This window comes from Miniopterus natalensis, chromosome 15 (assembly GCF_054644295.1).
Source record: "Miniopterus natalensis isolate mMinNat1 chromosome 15, mMinNat1.hap1, whole genome shotgun sequence".
Lineage (NCBI taxonomy): Eukaryota > Metazoa > Chordata > Mammalia > Chiroptera > Miniopteridae > Miniopterus > Miniopterus natalensis.
Window position 1 is genome coordinate 20,905,421 of NC_142095.1, and position 23,686 is coordinate 20,929,106.

Here is a 23,686-nt window from a genome sequence, read left to right on the forward strand (position 1 = left end):
TGACTGGAAATCAAACCGTGGACCCATCTTTTGGTGCTCTGGCTGTCGATCTAACCACTGAGCACACCGGCCAGGGCTGGCAGCTCCTTGTTTTTATCGTAAAAATCATTTTGTTTCGCCACCGTTATTTAGTTCCTCCCCATTTCTACTCCATGAGCAGTCAGTTCTACGTGGTCAGTGGGAAGTAGCTCAGGGAAAGCCCTAGGTGCTCTGCCCAGAGGGCAGCATGGGAGCCCGGGAGAGCGTTTATTGGGCGTATTTGGGACTAGCCCCTCCGGCTCCTTCTCAGGCTGATTTGAATCATCTTGGCGTGAAGCAACAATATGCGTTTGTAAGATAATTTCTGTTTCCTGGGGTGGGTGGCAGCCAGCCACAGCCGGAGACACAGGCCTCTGCTGGCTCCCTGGGGCGGGAGGGGGGGGATTGGGGGTGTCTGGGGGGGGAGGGGGGTGTCTGGGGGGGGAGGCCCGGCCGCCCCGTCCTCTGGTGGGAGGGGTCCCGCTGGCTCCAGGGGGATTTCCCAAGGCTTCCTCAGGAATCTGCGGTTCCGCTCATTCCCTGAGGCGTGACTCACTCGGGCCTTTGTGGTCGAGCAGTGAGTCAGCAGGGACCTCGCTCTTCCCACGCGGATTATTCCATACACATTCCACGAATGAGAACTGGGCCCCAGCGAGGCTTAAGGTCTCTGCTGTGCAGAGTAAACAGCGAGGCCAGGGCAGTAAACCGGGTCGGTCCCACCCTGGGGTCTATGCGCTTCACTATCCTGCCCAAAGCAGGAAAAGGGCCCGGACACTACAGGGGGTGGGGAAGAAATTTCACTTTTTTTTTATATAATTATATATAGGCACACAGTTTTTAAACACCTAATTTTCAAAGGGAAATAAAACTAAACAGCCACAACATTGAAGAGGCAAACCACAGGCGCCTGATTATCCATTGTCTTTAAAAAGGGATCCGTTTTCCACTTTTAAAATGATTGGAAAGTTACTGGGCATGGAGTCAGGATGACTTTGAAATGTCGGATACAAATACTACAGAAACGAGTGGCCTGACAATGTCTTCACACACTGAATTCGATGATTTTGCATCTGGAACTAATGTGGGAGGTCCTTGCCTCTGCACCTGGTGGGCTCTCCAAAAACACCTGTTGAGCGATTAAATAAATGAACAACTGAAGTGGGCCGACCTCCAGGGCAGTTCTGGTAACTTCTCTGCAAGAGGTACAGTGCCTCTCTGCAAACACAAGGCCCTCCGGGGGCGGGGGATTGAATTCCACCAGCATCATTCCATCCTGCCCAGTTGGGCAACCGTGAGGCTCTTGTCCAAAGCTAGTGTGATTGATGGAGGTCCCTGGAATCCCCGGTGAGACACGTTGTGCAGAAAGAATCCGATTACTCGCACCTTCCTACTGCCCTTTCTTCAGCACTTTTTTCCAGTCCCCCCTCTCTGGGGCACCACACGTTCTTCCCAGTTACTGTGAGTCCTGCCAGACAGGAAGGCAGATGTGAGAGAAACGTCCCTTCTGGTTTTAAAAGCTGCTTCAAAACCCGCATTTCTGGTGTTGCTGGTGGCTCGAGTGTTACCATTTCATCTGGATAGAGCTCTGGTTGCCCAGCGTGGAAAGGGCCCCAGGGCAGCCATTTCTAATGCAGCTCTTGCTTTGTTTGTTTCTTCCCTTAGAAAACGTTGGAGGCCTGTGAAATGCTTATGTCACTGATTAAGAATAAGGGAAACACACACACCCCACTGCTCTGTGGATGTGTAAAATACAAACTGTCGTTTATTTTATTGACTTCAGAGAGAGGAAGGAAGAGGGAGAGAGAGAGAGAGAAACATCAGTGATGAGAGAGTCACTGACTTGCTGCCCCTGCTGGCCCCCGACTGGGGATCGAGCCCACAACCCGGCCGTGCGCCCTGACCGGGAATCAAACAACGATCTCCTGGATCCTAGGTGGATGCTCAACCGCTGAGCCTCATGGGCCAGGCTTGTTTTAGCTCTTAAAGCCAATTGTGTAATGGGAGATTTGCTGGAGGAAGACACGGCTTGGAAAAGATAAATGTGGGTGGAAAATACAAGAAAATGGCTCAATAATTTTCATTTAAGAGGAGGGGACATTGGGGGGGATCTGCCTCCCCTATTTCTTCCCACAGCTCCCAGGATGGGCAGAGGTGGTCCCAGTGCTATGAGCTGTGGCCTGTGCAAATTCAGGGCTGTCCCCACGGTAGCCAGAGCCCAGCCCTCACTTTCCATGGTCCCTCTCATACAACCGCCCATAGAGGGCTGCTGTCACCAGGCCAGAGGACAGTCCCCTCTTTCTCATGAAGTAGTGGTCATTCTCCCAGCCGAGCTGGTCAGGGGTTTCCAGGGTCATCCCCGAGGTCAGAAGCAGAGGAAAGATATAGGAAGTACTGAAATTACCCCACAGGTGGAACTCAAACATCCCCGTGGCCTCTGTGATCTCCTGCCCACAGGTGTCAAAACTGAGACCCCCGCACTTGACCAGGGCGCAAACTTGGACATAGTAAGTGCCGTGCACGGTGTGAAGGCCATCGAAGACCCCCAGGGCATACAGCTCTTGGGACACAGTGGGCCTCTGGTAGAGTAAATAACAGCAGAGGCCATTTGCACAGACTCGGAGATGGCCCTCCGCCTCCTGTGCGGGGACCAGGGTGAAATTGTCGTACATCATCTCAGAGTGAAACGTGGGAGGATCATTCATGTTCCATCTGATGTCTCCATCACAATGGACTTCCTGAGAATCCTTCTCACAGTGTGGGTCGCTTGCCAAGAGCTTTAAAAATCTAGTATGGAATGGGTCCGTTTTCTCTGTGGCGTTCTCTGTATCAATGAGACCCTGTGGATTTTTGGCCACCTGGGCAATTATAAGGTGACCCGTGGAGCTTTCCATGTCATGGTGCCAGATGGATTTCAGAGGCGTGTGAATGCCACTTCCAGTCATCCCCAGAGACGGCTGGTGGATGTTGGCAGCCAGGAAGTTGACATTGAAGGCTATGGCGAAAGCGCTCTGAATCTGAATGGCCGCCAGGAGCGGGAGCTGGTTCATCCAGGCGGCCGTGAACACCACGTGCCTCACCTCAGGGCCCCCGAGGAGGCTGACGGCCGGCTGGAAGAACAGGATGTCGAAGCAGGTGAACGTGCCGAACTGGCCGGCAAAGGGCGTGTCAAAGATAACGTGGTCCACCTGCGGAGGGGTGTCAAAAGCCGCCTCAAAGTAGAGGTTGTGTTTGCGGTAGCGGCCTACGAGGGTTCCGTTGTTGCTGAACACGACGTTCGTGTTAAACTGGTACCTTCCATCCCCTGGGCACCCTGGGTCACTGCTGTTACAAGGCTGCTTCGTCCCCAGGTTGGCCACCAGGAACATCTCTCCCTGGATGGCCATACAGCTCAGGCGCTGGAGGACCTAGAAGAGGGGAAAAAGGTATAAATACATGTATAAAGAAATGGGTTTTTTAAATCCTGCCTTTTGCCTTATAATTTTAAAATAGAAAAGTACCTGTATTGTATTCATAATATATAAATAGCCATCATAAATCAATAAAAATAGCAACCACTACTGAAAATGCGCAAAGGATAGGAAGAACTCATTAAAGAACAAATACAAATGACCGACAAACATCTGAGAAGATGCTCAACCTTGTTAGTACTAAGGAAATGCAAATTAAAATAATGACGAGCCCGGCTGGGCGTGGCTTAGCCGTTGAGCATCGACCTAGGATCCAAGAGATCAAGGTTTGATTCCTGGTCAGGGCACATGCCCGGGCTGCGGGCTCGATCCCCAGTGCGGGGCGTGCAGGAGGCAGCCCATCAATGACTCTCTCATCACTGATGTTTCTCTCTCTCTCTCTCCCTCTCCCTTCCTCTCTGAAATCAATAAAGACATATTAAAAAATAAAATAATGACGAGATATTTTTCACCTTCATAAGACTGGCAGGAATTAAAAAGATTATTCTATCTTACATTGACCGAAGGATGGGGAAACAGGCACTCATGCATATCACTGGGGAGGTAAAGCGAAATCAAAATCTTTTAGGAAGAAAATCTGGCTTTCTTTACAATAACTTAAACTGTGCCTATCCTTCTGCTGAGAAATTCCATTTCTAGGAATCTCAGCTTGCAGAGGAAAATTTAGACATGTTTACAAAAATATGTGTGCAAGGACATTCATTGAGACATGGGTTATGATAGCAAGAATTAAAAAAGAATAAGCATATAGTGTGTTAAAAAAAGAATGTCAATTATAAAATGCATAGAAAAGAATATAGTTGGACGCACATCAAGTTGTCGATGGCAGTTTCTCTCGGAAGGGAAGTAGGATGAGAGTTGGGGTGTGGTGAAGGTGGGCTTTCACTTTGTTTTATAAACGTATATTTATGTATTTCTTGTGTAATAATACATGGGAAGATCCATAGATGAGTAAATGACTCGTCATATCAGACACTCTTTAACAAGATGAATGTGTGGCATCTGGTGTTTGGGTTTCACTTTTAGGACCCCAGGGTTCCGTTTCAGTCTAATTTAACATGTCTTGGCTTTGGCCCCTGGCTTGGTTCATCTCTGGATGCCTCTGGCCCACTGAGGAGGATGGCTAGGACGCTCACACACCTCTGTGTCACTGAATCGGTGGGGTTCCAGGCATGGGTTCCACCTGACCAACTGAGGAGGCGGCATGAAGTCCAAATATGGGTAAATGGAAGTTCTTGTAAAGTTGAATCCATGAATGCCATCTTCTGGAAACACTATAATCTGTACACCCTGTAAGTCAAAAACATCAAAGTATGGCATGTTATCAGATAATGGGGAGGACCCCTTCATTCATTCACTCTTTCATCCGTGCATCTGACAGCCATCAAGCAATTGCTGTCTGTGTACCAGGAGCGAGGCAAAAAAATGGTGGCTGAGCCCGGCCGGGGTGGCTCAGGGATTGAGCGTCGACCTAGGATCCAAGAGATCGAGGTTCGATTCCTGGTCAGGGCACATGCCCAGGTTGCAGGCTCGATCCCCAGTTGGGGGCGTGCAGGAGGCAGCCGATCAATGACTCTCTCATCACTGATGTTTCTATCTCCCTCTCTCTCCCCCTCTCCTTTCCTCTCTCTGAAATCAATAAAGATATATTTAAAAAAAAAAAAAATGGTGGCTGAACTCTCATCAGGGATCTTAGTCTTGGGGAAGCTATCTCGCTTGGCCCAATTCTGAGGGAACTAAGACAAGGTCCTCTGGGAACAACCATGCACCTGGGGGCATGTGCAGGGAAGGAGGGTTCAAGGGAGGAGTTTGCCAAGCTAACAGTTAGGGGTTTGGAGCTCTTGGTGGTGCAATGGGAGATGGGCCAGCTACAAAAGGCCTTGAGTACTGGGCTCATTAACAGATGTGGCATCTCCAGCCCAGTGGTTTTTAACCTTCATTGTGCACTGAAATCAGATGGGGAACTTCTGAAAAAACATTCCTGAAAAAAGTTTTTCTGTGTAGGGGTGATGCTGGGTCCACCACTAAAGAGTTTGCTTCAATCGTGGGTTGGATTCTGGTTAATGTTCCCAGGTGACTCTAAGGTGCAGCCAAGGTTGGGACCCACTGAGCTGGTGGGTAAAATTCAAGTGTGTTGATTTCAGAATAGAAACAAGGACCTGCTCTAACTTGCAGTTCTCCAACTGGGAATTAGGAGTCTCCCTTCAGAATCCTGACCACACTGCAGGCCTCTTCCCCGCCTGGAGACCCCTCGGCTCCCTGTGATGTCTGCGGCAACCTAAGAAAATCCAAACAGGGCAGCCCTCAGCTCTCTGCACCAGGGCCTCATGCTTCTGCGGTTTTCTGCTTCCATGGCTTCAAATGTTAAGCCTGGGACATTGCCCCAAAGTGAAAGGGGGGGAGGAAGGCGGAGAAGGCATGAATAATCTACAATAACGGGCAATATGAGTCACTTATTTCTGGAATGCACTGAAAACTTTCTTTATAAATTTCTTCTGGCTATAAAGCTTCAAAAGTTTAACTATAGAAAACCTGGAAAACAGAAAATATAAAGTAAGGGTTCATAATCCTGTGACATAAAGGTATTTATTGTTAATATCTTGGCTATTTTCATTCTGTCTCTAATTGAGATAACAAATAATGGTTTTCCATCTTGACTTTCTCACTACATAAAACATCAAGACTACAAAGATACCTTCAAAAATATCATTTGTAATGGCCACATTTAATTTAAGAGGACACCGCAGTTAAATCTCTATTATTGAACGGTTGAATGATCACCAGCTTTTTGTAATAAAACAGTGGTGACCATCTGCATGCAGGGTGTTCAAAAGACTCAGTGAATGAGTGTTGTACACAAATCTTTGATTGAATCTCTGATGATGATTTCTTTGGAATAAAGTTTTATAAGTGAAAGTACTGGGTCATGGGTATGAGAAGTTGTATGTTCTTAACATATGTTGCCAAAAAGCTTTCCAGAAAGATTATACCAATGTACACTCCAGCAGAGTATGAGATCAATGTAAAGGGAAATTTTCGCAAACTTGGGAATAAAGAGAGACGACAAATTGTATGCCTTTCCAAGATATACTAGGGTACCAATTAGCCTCATTCAAAGACTTTCTCTAGTGAACGGACCACTGTTTGGCTTTCCCATTTAATAAAACATCACGCTAAAGGTCACAATTTTATTGCCCCGCAGGACGTTAACTAGTTCTGTATCTACTGGCAAATTCACTTCCCCCTTCATTTGACTGACTGCCTGACACACACTACTCTCAGTGGGCCAGCTTTACATCTTACTGGTTCCTTCAGAAATTAATGAGTTCAGTAAAAGCTTTGACGCATGTTCATTCCATACTTGTATGACTCATGTTTTTAACTTTTTGAAAATTATACTTGGATAATTTCCTTGAGTAAAAACAAAACTTTGAGAGCATTGAATGTTGTTGTTTTTTATGGAAAATGACAGTTATGTATAGATGTCAGATTGATATTAAAATTGAATTGGATTTCCGGAATACGTATCTGCCAGGATTGAGGAGAGGAAACAGACCTGAGCTGGGGAGGAACCTTGGGTCTGATGTGATTACCATTCCTTTCTAGGAATGTTCTAGGAAATAGGTAAATTCCTGATGAGTGACATGAGCAATTTTTGGATAAACTCAATGAGATCAAGAACTCCTGAGGAATTACGGTTGCCCACCCAGGTGACCGACCAGCCTAACGTCTTTAAGCTGGACTCCTTTTCTTCCCTATAAGTGCCTCTTTCAAGAGAGAAATACTTCCACTGGCTTGTGCAGGAACCTCTACCCTTATCATGAGTTTAATACAAAACTCTGACACATGCTTCGCATCAATTTGTCTTAGAAGTTGCTTTAACACATATAACCACATAGGGCCGCCGAGATATTTATAAACACTGACAGCAGTCATATCAACAGCTTCGTCCCTGCTCCTGGACCACAAACAGAGAGGGAGTGATGCCTGGCAGCTGGCACGGGTTTGACAAAAACATGCTCTGTGTTTCACTTGGGGGCAGGTTATTAAAATACAGGGGGACGCTTCAGTCTCAGTGTCTGGGTTTCAGTACGGCAGCTGCCCAATGTCTTAGGACAGTCTTGTAAGACAGGATGCAGGAGCAAGAGGCGGTGACACTGAGTGCCACGCAAGCAGACACCTCTGTGCAGAGTGCTCCAGAGTGGATCTGTGTCATCAGGACGGATTGATGACAGAGCCTGGGATTTATCTACACGAAGACGTAAGTGGGACGTCCATCAGATGTGTGAATGACTCGAAAGTAACATATGCTAGATGTCAGTAAAGATCCCCAAATAGCCCAACAGGCTGGAATGATGAAATTTAACAGCATACCTGTGAAGTCATGCTCTCAAGTTAAATAAGTGACTTTTATAAGCACAGGGTGGCAACGGCAGTATCCACTACGTGTCAGGAGTCTCAGTTGACAGCAAGTGCCTCATGCATCCACAGTGAGATGTGGCTGCCAAAAGCTTTCTGGGGACAAGTCTAGAATGAGAATGGTGATAGCTCTACCCCACCCTGCCCTCGGGAAAAGTTGGGAGCAGAGGCAACGAGGGAAGTCTTGATAGGAGGTCTGAAATCCCCACCTCCAGGAGCTGTGGGTGGAACTCCGTATATGTAGCCTGGGGGAGAGATGCCAGGGGGACCAGGACAGCTGTCCTCAAGGTGGGGAAGGTGGCACACCGGGATGAGGGACTCAGTGTCTGTCCTGTTTATTAGCTCGGAGAATAGAACAATAAGTGGCTGTTAGAGGGAGGCTAACTGTTGCTTAGTGAAAGGAAGACCTTCCCAAAGTGCCCACTGGCCTCAGCTGGAACCAGGGGACCTGTGAGACAGGCGTTCTGGGCCACTGAGGATGTTCAAGGAGAAACCGGATGTCAGGCTGGGAACAAAAGAGAGGAGTGTCACCCATCAGAGGAACTTGGACCAGGTCCTTAAGCTCCCTTCCAACATTAGGGTGTGTACGTGTTTGTGTGTGTATGCCTTATAGGCTAGACTATTTAAATGTAACCATCCATAGACAGTGGCTGTCCAGGCAATTCTGTCCACCCTGACCAGAGACAGGGACTGCTTGGGGTGCAGAGCCTGTTGGCATGACTGGTTCTGCCCCTTAAACTCACAGACACAGGGCAGTTTTGCTCATGTGGAGGCAGAGTAAGGCTCCCCATCCAGCAGCTGGGCTTGGTCACCCCACTGCCAAGGTTAAAACTCAAACTTCCCTTTGGTTATGGGTTTCCCAACAGGGCATTTTCTTACAGTAACATCTGGCACTGGCATTTCCCTCTCAGCCCCACCCTTCCTGACAGGAGCTGGAAACTCGGGCCAAGCAGGAAGCTTTCACAAAGGCTGGCACCCACCTCCCTTTGTTCCTTTGGGTTCAGTTCTGTCTGGACTGAGTTCTTAAGACTGTTCACCGTCTGGCACTGAGACCAGAAATGAACCCCAAATAATCTGGAGGCAGCAAATAGCAGTTCTATGGATGCCTATTTCAGTTCAACTCCGAATGTCTCAGAGCGCATGAGAGGCCATCGTGCCTGGTGGTTTTCAGATTTTCTGCACATTGGAATCCACTGGGAAGCCTTAAAAAATCCTAGTGCCCAGCCCTTAGCCCATCTAACTCTGCAGGCATGGGGCTCAGGCACCCACATTTGTTTAGAACTGGCCAAGCGATTCTCCACACAGCCACATTCGAGAACCAGGGATCCAGCCCTGGCTTCTCAGACCTGCCATGAAAAGCATCACCTGGCCATCCTGCTAAAATGTAGGTCTGATTCAGCAGGTCTGAGTGGGGCCCACATTCTGCATTTCTCACAAGGTCAGCAGGGCTGCTGATGCTGCTGGTCCAGGGACCACTCTCTGAGCAGCGGCACTCTCGCCAACTGTCTGCTTCAACTCAGCTCTAGCAACGGCGCTGATTTTCCAGAGGGGCTGCGGGAAGCCCTGACCCAGGGCTAAAGAGCAGTTTTCCCTGAGACAAGCTGGGGCTCTGCCCCAGGAGCACGTCTTGCCTTTTGGGCTGCAGTCTTCACTTGCTGTTCGTAGATGTCGAGGTTCTGGTTCATCAGCTCCAAGGCCTGCTTGCGGCTGGTGAGAGCTTCAGGGTTCGGACTCGAGATCAACTGGTGCTCGTACACTGCGGCCACGTAAGATTCAGGGTCGAGCTCCTCGGCCACGCAGCGCTCCGCGGCGTGGGCTCCCAGGGCCACTGCACAGCAGCCGCAGAGGAAAAGAGCAAGGGGGCGGCTGGCTCCAGACATAACGCAGGCCGTAAATCTGGAATGTAACGAGGGCAGGGGAAAACAGCTGAATAAAGAATCCTGCCAAGAACTTAACTTTTGCAACTGTGATTTATTAATTCCCAGCAATTAAACTCACCCGCCGTGGTACTGCCGCTCAAAGGGTTTGTTTCATGTTCCTAATAAAAGGGTATGTGTTTCTCTCCAAACACGTAGCTGTGTTTAAAATGGCTCACTGTGTTAATAGTCTGGTTTTAGAACATTTCCAAAACAGACCCAGTGTCTGCGTCACTAATCTCTCCTCTAGCTGCACACTTGCGTTTTGGGCAACAATAATTATTCCAATTGTCCTACATGATTCCGTGACATATTCCACATCCCGCAGCCGGCCCTCCACGCACACAAACATGCTGCAGGTCAGTCATCCATACCAGCCGTGGCTGTCGCGATTCTAATAACGCAGCTGGCCTTTCCTGCTTGTAAAAACGGGGTGGGTTAGCCCTGGCCAGCGTGGCTCAATGGTTAGAGTGTCGGCCTGCACACCAGAGGGTCGCGGGTCTGATTCCGGTCACACGTACCTGGTTTGCAGGTTCACTCCCCGGCCCTGGTTGCCGCTGGGGTGTGTGTGGGAGGTAACCGCTCAATGTGTCTCTCTCACATCGGTGCTTCTCTGCCCCCTCCTTTCAATGGAGAAATGATTCTCATTCCTTGGGTGACGATTAAAAAACAAAACAAAGAAAGGGGTGGAGTAAAATTCTCCCTGCGCTCCTTCGGTTAGTAACGAATACGCAGGGCAAGGCTCCCTTTACGCAGCAGCACGCTCTTCATTTGGAGCAGAGAAGCTGCTGACCTCCACGTGAGGGTCGGTCTGTTATGAACAGATAAATAGAAGCCTCCCAACCACACCGTGACTTTTTTTTCCTCCTTGAACTTGACAGTTGCCATGGCCCATCACCACTTCTCCACCTCTGTCTCTGTGACTCAAAACTCTTACTAGAGCCTGGCCAGCGTGGCTCAGTGGTTGAGCATCAACCTAGGATCCAGGAGATCGAGGTTCGATTCCCAGTCAGGGCACATGCTGGGGTTTCGGGCTCGATCCCCAGTGGGGGGTGTGCAGGAGACAGCCGATCAATGACTCTCTCATTATTGATGTTTCTCTCTCTCTCCCTCTCCCTTCCGCTCTCTGAAATCAATAAAGACATATTAAAAAAATTTTTTTTTTAAGATTTAAAAGCAAAACAAAACAAAACAAAACAAAAACTCTTGCTGGAAAGCATACTCATTTGGAAAGAAAATACTTTTGCAGTGATAAAATGTAATTTTCTAGGAAATAAACTAGAGTATTCTAGAAAGTAAACTCAGCTTTGTAAATCCTTCCATAAGAGATTAAAAGTAAATTATGAATTATGCCACTTACAATGACACTTCTGTGTGCCTTTTTTCCCCAAGAACAGGAATTTTTATTTCCCCCCCCTTTTTATTGAATTTATTGGGGTGACACTGGTTAAAAAAATTATACAGGTTTCAGGTGCACAATTCTACAACACATCAACTGTACACTGTATTGTGTGTTCACCACCCCAAGTCAAGTCTCCGTTTATCACCATTTATTCTACCTCCCCTACAACCCCAAGGGCATTCACCACACTGTCCATTCTGTGTTACTAAGTGCTTTAGAGTGAAGAACCCAGTTCTGCCTTGAAAACCAGGCTGGCCTCCCAGCTGAAGCCCCTCCGCCGGGGCAGAATCACCAGGTGGCGTGCCAGGCCCCAGCCACGTGCTCTGTGGACATGGGCTGGGGCTGACCAACTGCCCAGGAATCCGGATTAAACGCCAAGAGAACAAAGACAAATCCAGGAATCATATTGCTGCTCTTTCAAAATAAAATGAAGCCCTGCCCAAGTTTGACTCATAATTTCTGCGTTTGCATTTCAAAACCAAATTCTCCAGGCTGCTCATTTCTTTTCCTTTTTTCTTCTCAAAAGTTCCAAAAACAAAAGTAACCGTGATTATTTTCAGCAACAGAACAAGGACCAGGGATACTCAGTCATTATCCTCAGAAAATCACATACTCCTCAGAACACGTGGAGTTCTGCCCCCCAACCCTGCCACCTCTCAAACTGTTACTTCTTTCCCAGGGGAATAAATGTACCATCTAAATACCAAACCCTAGGACTTGCTGCCATTCATTTGGGACACTGTCAACAATGTTTTAAGATTAGAACAAGGGGCCTTTGAGTGAGCAGTCATGAGTCTTTGGGTAGAAACAAAAGTATAATTGATAAGCTTTCTTATCTGAATTTTGCCTCTGAAGGCCAGCAAAGAATAATTATAAAAGTCTCAAAATCTATTTTCCATTCCATCTCTGTTTTCATAATGATGCTAATGGGGAGTGGGTGGGGGGACTTTTCATTTTCAAAATCATAGTCTCAATATTTCTAAAGTATAAGGCCATTATGGTCTCACTAAGAAGTGGGGAAATTGAGGCTGGGGGTAGAGGGGTGGGGAGAGGAGGCATCTGAACCAGTGCCTGGTGGAGGCAGGTCAGGAGTGACATTCACAGCAGCCCCCTTTCTCAACTACGAGCTGTACACCACAGAGCTGGGAACACAGAACATTTGTTGAAGTCTCTCAGACCTGCAAGCCAGCAAAACAAGGAAACTGTGGAAACAGCAAGATATCACGTTACTTTCTCTCTTGAGAAAATAAAATTTCGCTTATTTACAAAAGAAGCCAGGTGGGGGAGCAGTAAGTGGCAATCACTTGTGCGAGAATGGAGGTGGGTCGATAATAAGAGGCTATGCAGATTCAACCAGGTATTCATGCCTGAAAGAAGCAAGCTTAATGAGGTGGGCAAGAATGTGTAATTGCAATAAAAACATGAGCAACAGTTGGCCCGGCTGAAGAGTGGGGAATAGCTGCCATTTTAACCAAATTTGCAAATGCTGGCTTCCCTTTTTATTTGGCACTACACAACTGTCTCAGGAAAAAACAAGCAAGGTCAAGGCAGGGACTTCGAAGGGCACAGCAGGCAGGACTGGAAGGGACAGTTTCCAGAGGTTACCGGGTGCTGGCTCATGATACCTGCACAGGTGGGCTGCGGGTGTGGGAGCTCCCTGGGAACAAGGGGCTCTGCAAAGTCATGAGGTTCTTGGAGATCTGGCTACTCATCCACCCTTAGAGCTGGCCAGGACCTGGGCCATAAACAAAATGGTCACTAGAAGTGTGTGCTGGTCTATAAAGGTAGCTATGCCTCCTCTTGCATTGGAGGGCGCTTGACAGGTGAGACTAAGCTTCAGGAAGGGCCCAGCAAGAATGCACCATTGAGATGACACCCTGCTTGACACGCCCTGCTCACCACAGCCCTCTGGGAGAGGAGCATCGGCCTGTGAGATGCCCTGAATCCCACTGTCAGGAAACAGCAGAGCCAAGAGGGCTCACATCGGACATCCATGGGACACCCAGCTGTGTGCCAGATACAGGTGTAAGTGTCAGGGATACAGTAGTGAATAAGCCCAGCCCTTCCTCATGAAGCGTCCCCTCTGGATGTACAGAAAGACGGACGACCACAATCTAGTATGTCAGATGATCAATGCAGAGGACAAATAAAGACAGGGGAGGGAGAGGAAGGACCTGGTTTTGAATGAAGGACAGTTTTAATCAGTATGGTTGGGGAGCCTCCATGAGGTGATGTCTGAATAAAGTCAGAGAGGAGGCCATTTGGATGCCTGGGGAAGAGTATCCCACACAGAAATGGCTCAGTCAACCCATGTGGAAGCTTGCGGGGTGGGCTGAAGAAATAGAAAGGAGAACAGTTGGCTGGAGCCAGGGACCAGGAGAAGGCAGCAGAAAATCAGGTGAGAGGGAAAAATAAGATGGGAGCCCACCCTGGCCTCCGCACACCTCCCAGCAGTCGCCACTGTCCTCTTTATTGTCATCTCATTAGAGCAACCAGTGAGATCCAGTTAAAGCCTGAGTCAATCATGACATTCCTCCGCTCAGAATCTTCCAGTGCCTCCCCACTGCGTGCAAGGACCGTACAGTGTGCCAAGAGGACAGATCCAGGAGACAGGAAATCACTGGTAGGCGGGAAGAGAATTCCTGGAGTGACATCTTTAGCAAGCATCCTGATCTCCTAACTGCCCTACAGAAGCTTCTGGTTCTCATTTCAGAATGGAAAACGTTCCCCCCAACACTAATCCTAATCAGGAAGGTTCTTTTGATCTAAGAGGAAAAGAAATCAAAGTCTAAATCACATGGAAATCTATTTTGGGGAAATTTGGTAACATGTCAATCACCAGATATTTTTGCACCCAAGGAGCTTTTTTCCCCACCTTGTTAAATGATTCATCTTGATAATTAGCTGTGTTTCCTGCCTAGCCACGCTAGCACAATAGTGTCTTTTGCAATAAAATTAGAGATTATTAAGGTATTCTTACTAAGATAATTTCAGAGGCAGCGACATACATTTAAAAATTTATATATAGACCTATTGATATCGTTAACAAAAGAACTTGTCACTTTTAACTTGTCAGGGAGAGGAACAGTCCCATGATTGGGAAATGAGGCGGGAAAAGTCGGCAGAGGAAATATCGAGTCCTATGGGACAAGGCCTGCGTGAGTCATTTGGAATCAGCTGAGTATCTGTTTCTATGTATATCTGACAGGAAGCCAAGAAAAACACTGTAAATTAAAGTTCCAAATAGTTTTAAACCTGTTCTCATGAATTTTGTGATTCCCACGTCTAAATCCTTTGAAATAATGTCCATCCCATCGAATTTACATAATCTGAACTGAAAGAAATCCCCAAAGAGACCTTTCATTTCCTAGAAAGCCTCCTGTTTTCTGCCTCTCTCCTCCTCCGAGGCTAGATTACCCATGGCTGGTCTCTGGAACAAGAAGTCCCACAATGGTTTTTGCTTGAACAGCTTTGTGCAAACCTATCCACCACCAACACTTTTGATGTCTCAGTGGGAGATGTCAAGTGCAAAACACGTGTGAGTGGCAACTGGCGATGAAGTCAAAGTCCAAGGCTGAACTCACAAGGAACAGTGAACAAATTACCAAGCTTCTCAGTTGAACCCGTAACTTGTGATTTCACCTTTTAAAAAATTCCAGCTATTTACCTTCAAAAAAAGGGAGCAATACCCAGAAGTGTAACTTTGGACCAGCCTTAGCGCCTATTCCTGCTCTGTTGGCTAGAGCAATTTATCTTAGAGCACTAAACGAGGAGTCAAGGGATCATGGCTCTTGAATCTAAACATGTCATCCCATTTTCTCAAATGGGAAATTATCTTTATAATTTAAGTCAAATAAAACTTCTTCCTGAAATGCGCAGGTGCTGAATGTAAGAAGGATATTTTTCATTTTATGCAGACAGAACAAAAGCCCCAGCTGGGACTGATTCTACAGGTTTGCTGCTGCCACCCTCTGGACAAACTGAGTATCATTAACCCACGCACCACCGGAGCAGAGTGATTCTTAAGCAATACATGGATGGCTTTTCCCCTCCTTTCCTTAATTTCTAATACTTCAGCTAACTCTTTTACAGTGTGTGTGGGGGGGAGAAAACATTTGATCTTCCAAGATTTTGGTCTCATGGAAGCTGTTTTTTATTTGCCATGTTCCCAGGACCTATTGCATCTTCTGTATTCACAAGTTCTAAATTTGTTGTGATTTCTTATCTTAGTCATGCACTCCAAGGATGTGACTGGAGTACAAAGCAATGCATCCCGCCCACACTGTGACAGACAGCACAGCGCATGGGGAAACCTGACCGAGTTAAGGGATCCATAGGGACAAAATTTTATATTGATGCCACATTGCATTTTATGTTACATGCTATTGTTTTCAAGCCATTTTGACATCCATTATTTCATGTCATCTTCCTGTGAGAGCAGGTGGCAAAATGCTATCTTCATAGTGAGAGAATACTCCAGGACTGATTAGTGGCAAGAATAGGCTAGAACCCAGGCTCCTGATCCAGCCCTCCTAGCACACATTGAAGAAAGGGGGTAATTTATCAATCAAACCTTCAAAGAACACTGTGGAGTCAGTCTTCAATGCAGCTGTGGCAGAATTAAACAGAAATTCAAAGTGGCACACCCAAGGGAAATTCCAGGTGGTCAGACCAGAGCAGGGGTTCTCAAATGTGGGCTTGATACTGAGTCCCCTAGGGGCTTAGACATCAGATCCCTGGACACCCCCATACCCAGAAATTTAGATTCAGCAGGTCTGGGGTAGAGCCTGAGAATATGCATTTTCTAACGAGTTCGCAGGTGATAGTGATGCTGATGCTCCTGTTTGGGGGTCACATTTGGGGGATAAAGGCATGTAGAACCTACGTTCTGACTCTTGTCTTTTCCTCCCATCAAAGAAAGACATGAATCAAACCATCTTTATCTCCTAAGTATTTCTCCAATAGGGTTGACAGAATGTTGGCAGTTTTCAAAGTGTTTCTACCATCTTCAGTGAAAATGAGCAGCAAAGTATTTAAACACTAAAACTAGGGGAGGGAACTCTACCCCAACTTTGATCCAGATCAGTTAAAGGACTCAGTGCTTATCTTTGCCTTGACAGGAACATCATTGTGGAACCAGGTTGTTACTGGTTTTCATTTGTTTAAATAAATTTCCTGATTTTAGAAGAATAAAACAGGAGTAGTTGGTAGATATTCTACTAGACACTTTGCCCCCTGCTGTCCTTGAAGAACCAAACAACTCAGAGTTCTATAGTTGCAAGGAAATTATTCTTCCAACAAGCACTTGAGCTCGGGAAAGGACTCAGCCTCAGATGAGACTGCAGGCCCAGCTGACACCTTCACTGTAGACTTGTGAGGTCCCAAGCAAAGGACCCAGGGTAAGCTATGCTCAGACTCCTGACCCACAGATACTGTGAGATAATAAATGGGTCGTATTTTAAACTACTAAATGTGTGGTAAAGTAATTTGTTATAAACAATAGATAACACTTAACAGAACAAGAAAAGTATTGAAAGATGTAACTGAAGAAAACTCTCCAGAAATGAAAGCAGATTTGAATGTATAGACTGAAAGGTCACACCAAAATTCAGGAAAGAAAGGAACAGAATGTCAACACCAAGACATAGCCTAATAAAATTCCTGGTTTTCAAAGATAAAGTAAGAATCATTTGGGAATCCAAATGAAAAGATCAAGGGCATTTATAAGGGCAAAAACTCAGGCTGTCCTCAGACTTTACCACAATGCCAATGCCAGTATACGTCTATACGGTCCTTTGGGAAATGAAAATATGAACCAGGAATTTTATACTGTGCCAAATTGTGGTTGAAGTATAAAAATAAGAGATAATAGCCTGGCTGGGCGTGGCTCAGCAATGGAGCATCAACTTAGGATCCAGGAGATCGCTGCTAGATTCCAGGTCAGGGCACTTGCCCTGGTTGCAGGCTCGATCCCCAGCAGGGGGCACACAGGAGGCAGCCGATCAATTACATTTCTGTCTTTCTCTCTCCTCTTTCCTCTCTCTGAAATCAATTTTTTTTTTTTTTTTAAAAAGAATAGGTTTGAATATGCAAGAACTCAGGAAATAGTATTCTCATCAGCCTTTCTTGGAAAAAATGCATAGAAGAGAAAATTCTGCCAACCAAGAGGTGAGTAGAAAAATTATGGCAAAAGAACTGATAAAGAACCTTAAATATAAAATACAGTAAACCCTTGACTTAACAGACAAAATTTCTAGTCCATATGTCAAATGTGAAAATTAATACCCTGTTAATTTTTAAATGCTTTTAACCAAGATTTGCTTATAATTAAATTAACAGGCGTGCGTTTTTTTTGGTTGTTGTTATTAATTCACTGTTATTTTTTAACAAATTTTAGCAAATGGGCCATATATTGGAAAAAACACTGTAGTAATTTTGCCGACATAAATTACATATGCACAACTACAATCTATATATTTCAATCCAAGAGTCACTGCTCGTAAACAATGTTCAGCAAGTGGTTAGCATGTGATCATACTGCATCGCATGTGGTACATGGTTCTGTTGTCCCCTGGCATGATTTTCTGCAGCAGTTTTAACATGTGCCAGCCAATGTCCCCACGTGTGCTAAGCCATGCCCCAGCCCTGTGCATTTGTTTACTCACAGTGACTGGTGAATGCATGCATTTACTAGGTCTATTCAGTATAAGTTTAAAATTATAGTAATACATACAGGAAACTTTTCTGTGAAATTAAACTTTTCATATATACTTAATTTTAATCACACAAACGTGTTTACATAAGTAAAAACAAGGAAACTAATTTGTCAATTTTTTAACATATGCATTCAGAAAATCTACTTTATTATATAAGGGACTTTCAGCTTTAAAGGATACCCTCTGGCCCAAATTAGTGCATTATATCGAGGTTTTACTATACCATGCTAAGTGGAGAAGTTGAGTGGGTATCTGGCCAGTTCAATTACTCAGTTCAATTCCCAAAAACTCTGTCCATTGACATCATGTAAATGTTTTTGCCCACAAGGGGACTCATGACCACTGCTAGCTATAAGGAAGGCTGGGAAGTAAGCTGCATTACCATCTTGAATAAAATCAAGATTTTGTCTGATAAAACACAGGGGCCAGTTAAGTTTGAATTTTGGGTAAACAAGTATGTTAGGACATACTTACACTAAAAGATAATTGTTTATCTGAAATTCAAATTTAACTGGGAGTCTTGGGTGGCCTGTTTTGTTTTTCTAAATCTGGCAACTCTACCCATAAGTGACCAAGTAACCATTACCCTGGCTTTTATAGTTATCACTTCCTTAAAAAAAAAAAAAAATTGTTACCCTATGTGCATCCCTAAGCATTACAGTTTAGTCTTCCCAATTTAAAAAGATTGGTATATTCTTTAAGATTCCTTTTCCATTCTTTTAAAAATCAATCTGTTGAAGATGCCTGGTCATTTGACCTGCAGATTTCCAACAGAATGGATTTTGCTTATTGCACATGCATGCTGAGGTACAAACTTTTCTCTTTAATTGGTATTTCTTGAAAATTGGAAGGTGGATCAGGAGACTGAGTAAGACTCAGGTTCCATACCTCTGGTAAGACTATGGGTGGTAGTGTGTTCTTTCATCACAAGGCACATGTCTCTCTTTTCATGATCTTAGCACAAAACATTGATGCATAATTCAATGTAATTCTAATCAAAATCCCAGTGAATTTCATGGCACTTGATAAACTGATTCCATAATATGTATGAAAGAGAAAAAGGCCAAGAATAGATGTAGAAGCCAGAATAATGGTCCCTCACAGAAGTTGACATTCTAATCCCCAGAAACTATGAGTGTGTTAGGTTACACCACAAAGTAGAATTAAGGTCGTAAACCAGCTGACTGTGGGATGGGGAGATTCTCTTGGCTTATTGGGTAGGCTCACTGTAATCACTAGTCTTTATGAGTGGGAGAGGGAAGCAGAAGACAGAGAATCAGAGGCGTAGCAGCGTGATGTTGCTCACTTTGAAGATGGAGCCAAGAATGTGGGAAGCCTCTAGAAGCTGGAAGGAACAAGGACTGATCCTTTCCTCAAACCTCCAGAAACAACGCAGTCCTGTCAACATCTCAACATTATCGTAGACTTCTAAACTACAGAATAGTGAGATAATAAAATTTATATAGTTTTAAGCCATTAAGTTTGTGGTCATTTGTTAGAGCAGCAATAGGAAATTAGTTACAATAGACGAGATGGTTTCAAAAGAACAAAGTAGAAGGACTTGTTTCACCAACATAAAGACTTCTTTTAAAAATATAGAAATTAAGGTTGTGTATGATTGGAACAGAGAGTGCAGAGACAGACCACATGTATATGGAAATTTGATATATGACATTATTGATCACTAGGATAAGAACTGACTATACTATGAATGGTGCTTAGATAATAGATACTTTGGTAGATTGACTACAAAAGTGGCAGCAATTATTCCTGTCTCTGTATTCACCTATAGAATGGACAATGGGGGAATTATAAACACCAAATTCAAGATAGTGGTGAATTTCTATGGCATAGGGAAGGAGCTGGAAGGGGGGAGGGATACACAGGGAGATCCATTGTATTTGCACTGCATTTCTTAAGCTAGGGGCTGGGTACATGGGTATATATTAACGTTGTAATTATGATTGGATTTAAAGGAGTTGTCCCCAGTGCCTGCTAATCCTGTAGGTAGGGACTCTCCTCACTTCTGCTGAATCATCAGACCCAAGGAAACAGTGGAACTTTGTACCCTGAACTGAAAGGTGGAAAGGCGAAAGCAAGTTTAAACAGTCTCACTGACTTTTCCCTTTGCTAAAGGGCAGAATCCTTTTGCAAAACCAGTTAATCTGAAATCAGGGGATTTATTACAGCTCATAGTTCAGATTTCACCACACTTTATACTGAGTGATTCTATCAGTAATTCTTTTGACACAGAAGTGTACACAAGGTCCCATGAACTGATAATAGAAGGGATGGAGTCCATGCATCTGTCAAAAGTTTAGAAATAACATAAGTAAAACCAATGAATCGGTGAAGTAATAATATGTAAATATTTACTGTGAATAAACCTAAAAAGAGTTTATACACCTGGAGCACTCAGACCAAAGCACAGGGGTATGTTATAAAGCAGATTATATAGAGAGAAAGCAGTGACTTATTTTTCTTCACAGTGACTGGTTATATTACTAGAATTTTCAGTGGTTACCTCATATCAACTTTAGGAAACTTCTAATTTTGCTTATGATTTCCAGAGGCATAAGCAAGAAAGGACCAGGGTCAAGTAAGTCTAGAAAAATAAGCTTCAGCTTTGTTTGAGTGATTAAACTGGTTTTGTCGGCTCAAGGAATTTTCAGCGCTGGTCCCCATTTGTTTCGGATTTTAACATTTCTCAAACAGGGACAGGAGATAGTGTGCCAAGGACTATTCAAAACCACAGAAGGCTTTGTATCTTTCTGAAACGCCAATTTGACTTGACAGGTAAATTGTTTTAAATGTCATTTTTATTTTTTCTTTTTCTAATTGATTCTAGAGACAGAGGGAGATGGAGAGAGAAACATCGACGTAACAGGGAAACATTGATTGGTTGCCTTCTGTAGGTGCCCGACTGGGGATCAAACCCACAACCTGGGCATGTTCCCTCACTGGGAATGGAACCTGTGACCTTTTAGTGCACCGACGACACTTCAACCAACTGAGCCACACTGGCCAGAGCAATGTCATTTTTATTTTAAGTGGTGGTTACATAGATATCTACAATTGTCAAAACTCATCTAAATTTAAGATCTGTACCTTTAATTCTATGCTTATTTTACCTCAATAGAGAGATCATTTATATTAAAATATGTATATATTCTGGAGTAGAATGTAAATCTGCATTTATTTTTTAGATGAACTCTGAGACTTCAAAGAAATCTCCCTCTTAGGCTACCTTTAGATTCGGTCCCCATTTCTAGGGAGGCAGCCATTTCACTCTCCTCAGCTTGGGGTTGGGTTAGGGCTTGAAATGCACAGGGGAAGACCTTCAGGAAGGGCCCAGGGCTATTGTTTGGAAATCTCTGGGTTTAGAAATGCTTTCACGCCCAATGCTTTTCATTCACTTCACTGCCCATGACCCACTGGCCTGTCCCTTTACCTTCCCCGTATTTCTGGTCTTACTGCTTTAAAACACTCCAAGTCCTCCAATATCTTAAGTTACACTCTTTGTGATTGGAGATTGTTACTGAGCAGATGGTCTAAAGACCCTGAGTCCACAGCCTAAGAAATCGCACATTGCAAGCATCTTTTTCACTCAAAAATGTGTTTTAAAAGGTTATCGGCTGCAGGGGCTGGTTGTTCACAGGGGATGAATCCAAGAATCATGAAAACCCACATTTACTTACTTTGGAACCGACAAGAGTGGAGAGTAATGTGGGTTACTGGCAAGGGCAGGTTCAAGGGGCCCTTCTTACCTCGTGTGGCCTCAGGGAACAGAGTACACGAGCGGGGGTCTGGGCTTGGCCGGGGTCCAATGGCTCTGGGTAAGGCCCTTTATCTCCTGCTGGGAAACACTGTCCTCATCTGTAATAGTGGGGTAAAGCGTACACTGCTTACGGACTTCATTAACGTGTGTTACTATGCCTCACAGGTTGCAAATCCACAGTTAGGAAAGCATACATGGAAACACGTGTAAATGACAGCCTAGAACACGGGGGCCGAGAAAGCCGGACTACAATACCCGACAACCACTTCGCCTTGCACCGGAAACCGTCCAACCAGCCCTGGTCCCAGCAGCCTTTGCGGCGCCCGCCCGCAGCCCCGAGTCCCAGGATCCCCGCGCCGGGCGGAGCCGGGGCCGGGAGCGCGCCCCCCCGTCACGTCCCCTCTGCCCCTCCCCCAGCCTCCCTTCGTCCGCGACCGTGCGGCCCCGAATGTCTGGGGAATAGCAGTCCTCCGGCGAGGCGTCCGAGTTTCGGATTCTTACCTGCTCGGCATAGGCCGCGGCCTCCTGCTAGCCCCGCCTCCCGACGCCGGGCCCGCGAATGGCAGAGCGTACAAAAGCCAAAAAAGCTTCTGGTTGGAGAGAGCGGGTGTTTACGTTCTCACTCCACGCGGGGCGGGGACTCACTGTAGCCCCGCCCCTTGCTCGCCGCTATTTAGAGCTATTGGTGGCCCTCCTCCTGTCAGTCAGAGGGGGTGTCTCCCGGGCTCCTTTCGCAGGGCGACTCCGTGACCGCCCGCTGCCGACTGCAAGGGGGTGTTGCGCTTCTGGGTGGGAGATGTCGGGGAGTCACTTCGCAGAGCGCGGCGGCGAAAGCGAGGAGCAGGTGTCCGGGGCGACAGTCATCGCCCAGGCTCTGAAAGCGCAAGTACGGTGGCCCTGCCCGAGGGAAGGCTCCTACGGCAGCCGGCGGGGGCCGAGCATGTTGGGGACCCGGACTGCCGTGGGGGTGCGGAGGGGGGAGGTTCGCGTGAGGATTTCCTTCTACGCCCCGGAGGGAACCGTGTAGCGGGGACCTGGGCATTTATCCCCGTTCTTGGTCCCCCCCCAGGATGTGAAGTACATGTTTGGCATCGTGGGCATCCCAGTGACCGAAATCGCCATTGCCGCCCAGCAACTGGGCATCAGATACGTGGGGATGAGGAACGAGCAAGCGGTGAGTATGGGCGCGGGGAGCCCAGGCCGTATTGTTAATGATTAATAATAACGGCAAATACTCCTTGCAGACACTCGGTGCTTACGACTGTCCTAATACTTTACACGGATCAATCACAACAACTTTATGAGAGGCAGGAACTATTAATCCTAGGTGACAGATGAGAGAAGTGAGACAGAGAGGTTAAGGAACTTGCCTCAGGTGACAACTGTTGCCTTGGAGTCAGGATTTGAACCCAGATATTTTGGGTCTGGAGTCCATGCTCTTAACGCTGTACACTGTTGTGCTCTGCCAAGTGTAGTGTCAGAACTGGGACAGTTTCCAGGTCTGAATCTGGGTCCTCTGTCCTTCACCCGTTGCCTGCCTGTTTCTGTGTGTTATTGTCTGGTCCGACTTCCCTGTTAGTCTGGAGCTCCAGGAGGGCAGGGATTATTATTTCTTCTTGACACATGTGTATCCCCTAGGTGGTTCCTGCACATGATAGGTACTCAGAGAATACCTGCGCTGTGAATAGGTGATGGCCAGGTCTCATGTTATATAGCGGGAGCCCTGCAAGGTGACATATCACAGATGGTACAGCCATGATTGGAACTTGGGTGTCCTAAATCCCAGCCCAGTGCTCGTTCCACCACATCCTGCTGCCACCTTTCTTAAAGGGTTATTTGGAGGCATGAGAAAGGAAGATAGGACATTTTGTCAACCCAGTCTCAGCTCTTCCTCTGTCAACGCAGCCTCACTCTTGTCTCAGAAATGCTGGTTTCAAGATCAAGAATCTGCTTCTGCAGTGTCATATACT

The 23,686-nt window shown here is 46.0% G+C and overlaps 2 protein-coding genes across 3 annotated transcripts in view; one reads left to right on the forward strand and one right to left on the reverse strand.

Moving 5' to 3' along the window:
• Positions 1–1,823: 1,823 nt before the first annotated feature.
• On the reverse strand, positions 1,824–22,264 carry BTD (biotinidase). The gene is made up of 5 exons (XM_016219728.2): positions 22,218–22,264; positions 21,706–21,814; positions 9,536–9,800; positions 4,626–4,775; positions 1,824–3,422 (listed from the first exon to the last, which is right to left on the reverse strand). The coding sequence occupies exons 3-5, from the start codon at positions 9,782–9,784 to the stop codon at positions 2,241–2,243; spliced, it is 1,581 nt and encodes a 526-aa protein (XP_016075214.2). The 5' UTR covers positions 9,785–9,800; positions 21,706–21,814; positions 22,218–22,264; the 3' UTR covers positions 1,824–2,240.
• Positions 22,265–22,497: 233 nt separating this feature from the next.
• The window catches only part of HACL1 (2-hydroxyacyl-CoA lyase 1), a 32,924-nt gene continuing 31,735 nt past the window's right edge, over positions 22,498–23,686 (forward strand). The window contains exons 1-2 of one of the 2 annotated variants that reach the window (XM_016219726.2): positions 22,498–22,602; positions 22,786–22,890. In XM_016219726.2, coding sequence (XP_016075212.2) covers positions 22,513–22,602; positions 22,786–22,890 — 195 coding nt within the window. In that variant the 5' untranslated portion in view covers positions 22,498–22,512. Of the gene's footprint in view, positions 22,603–22,785; positions 22,891–23,686 lie in introns of those variants that run through there. The other variant, XM_087824928.1, reaches the window with a different exon arrangement.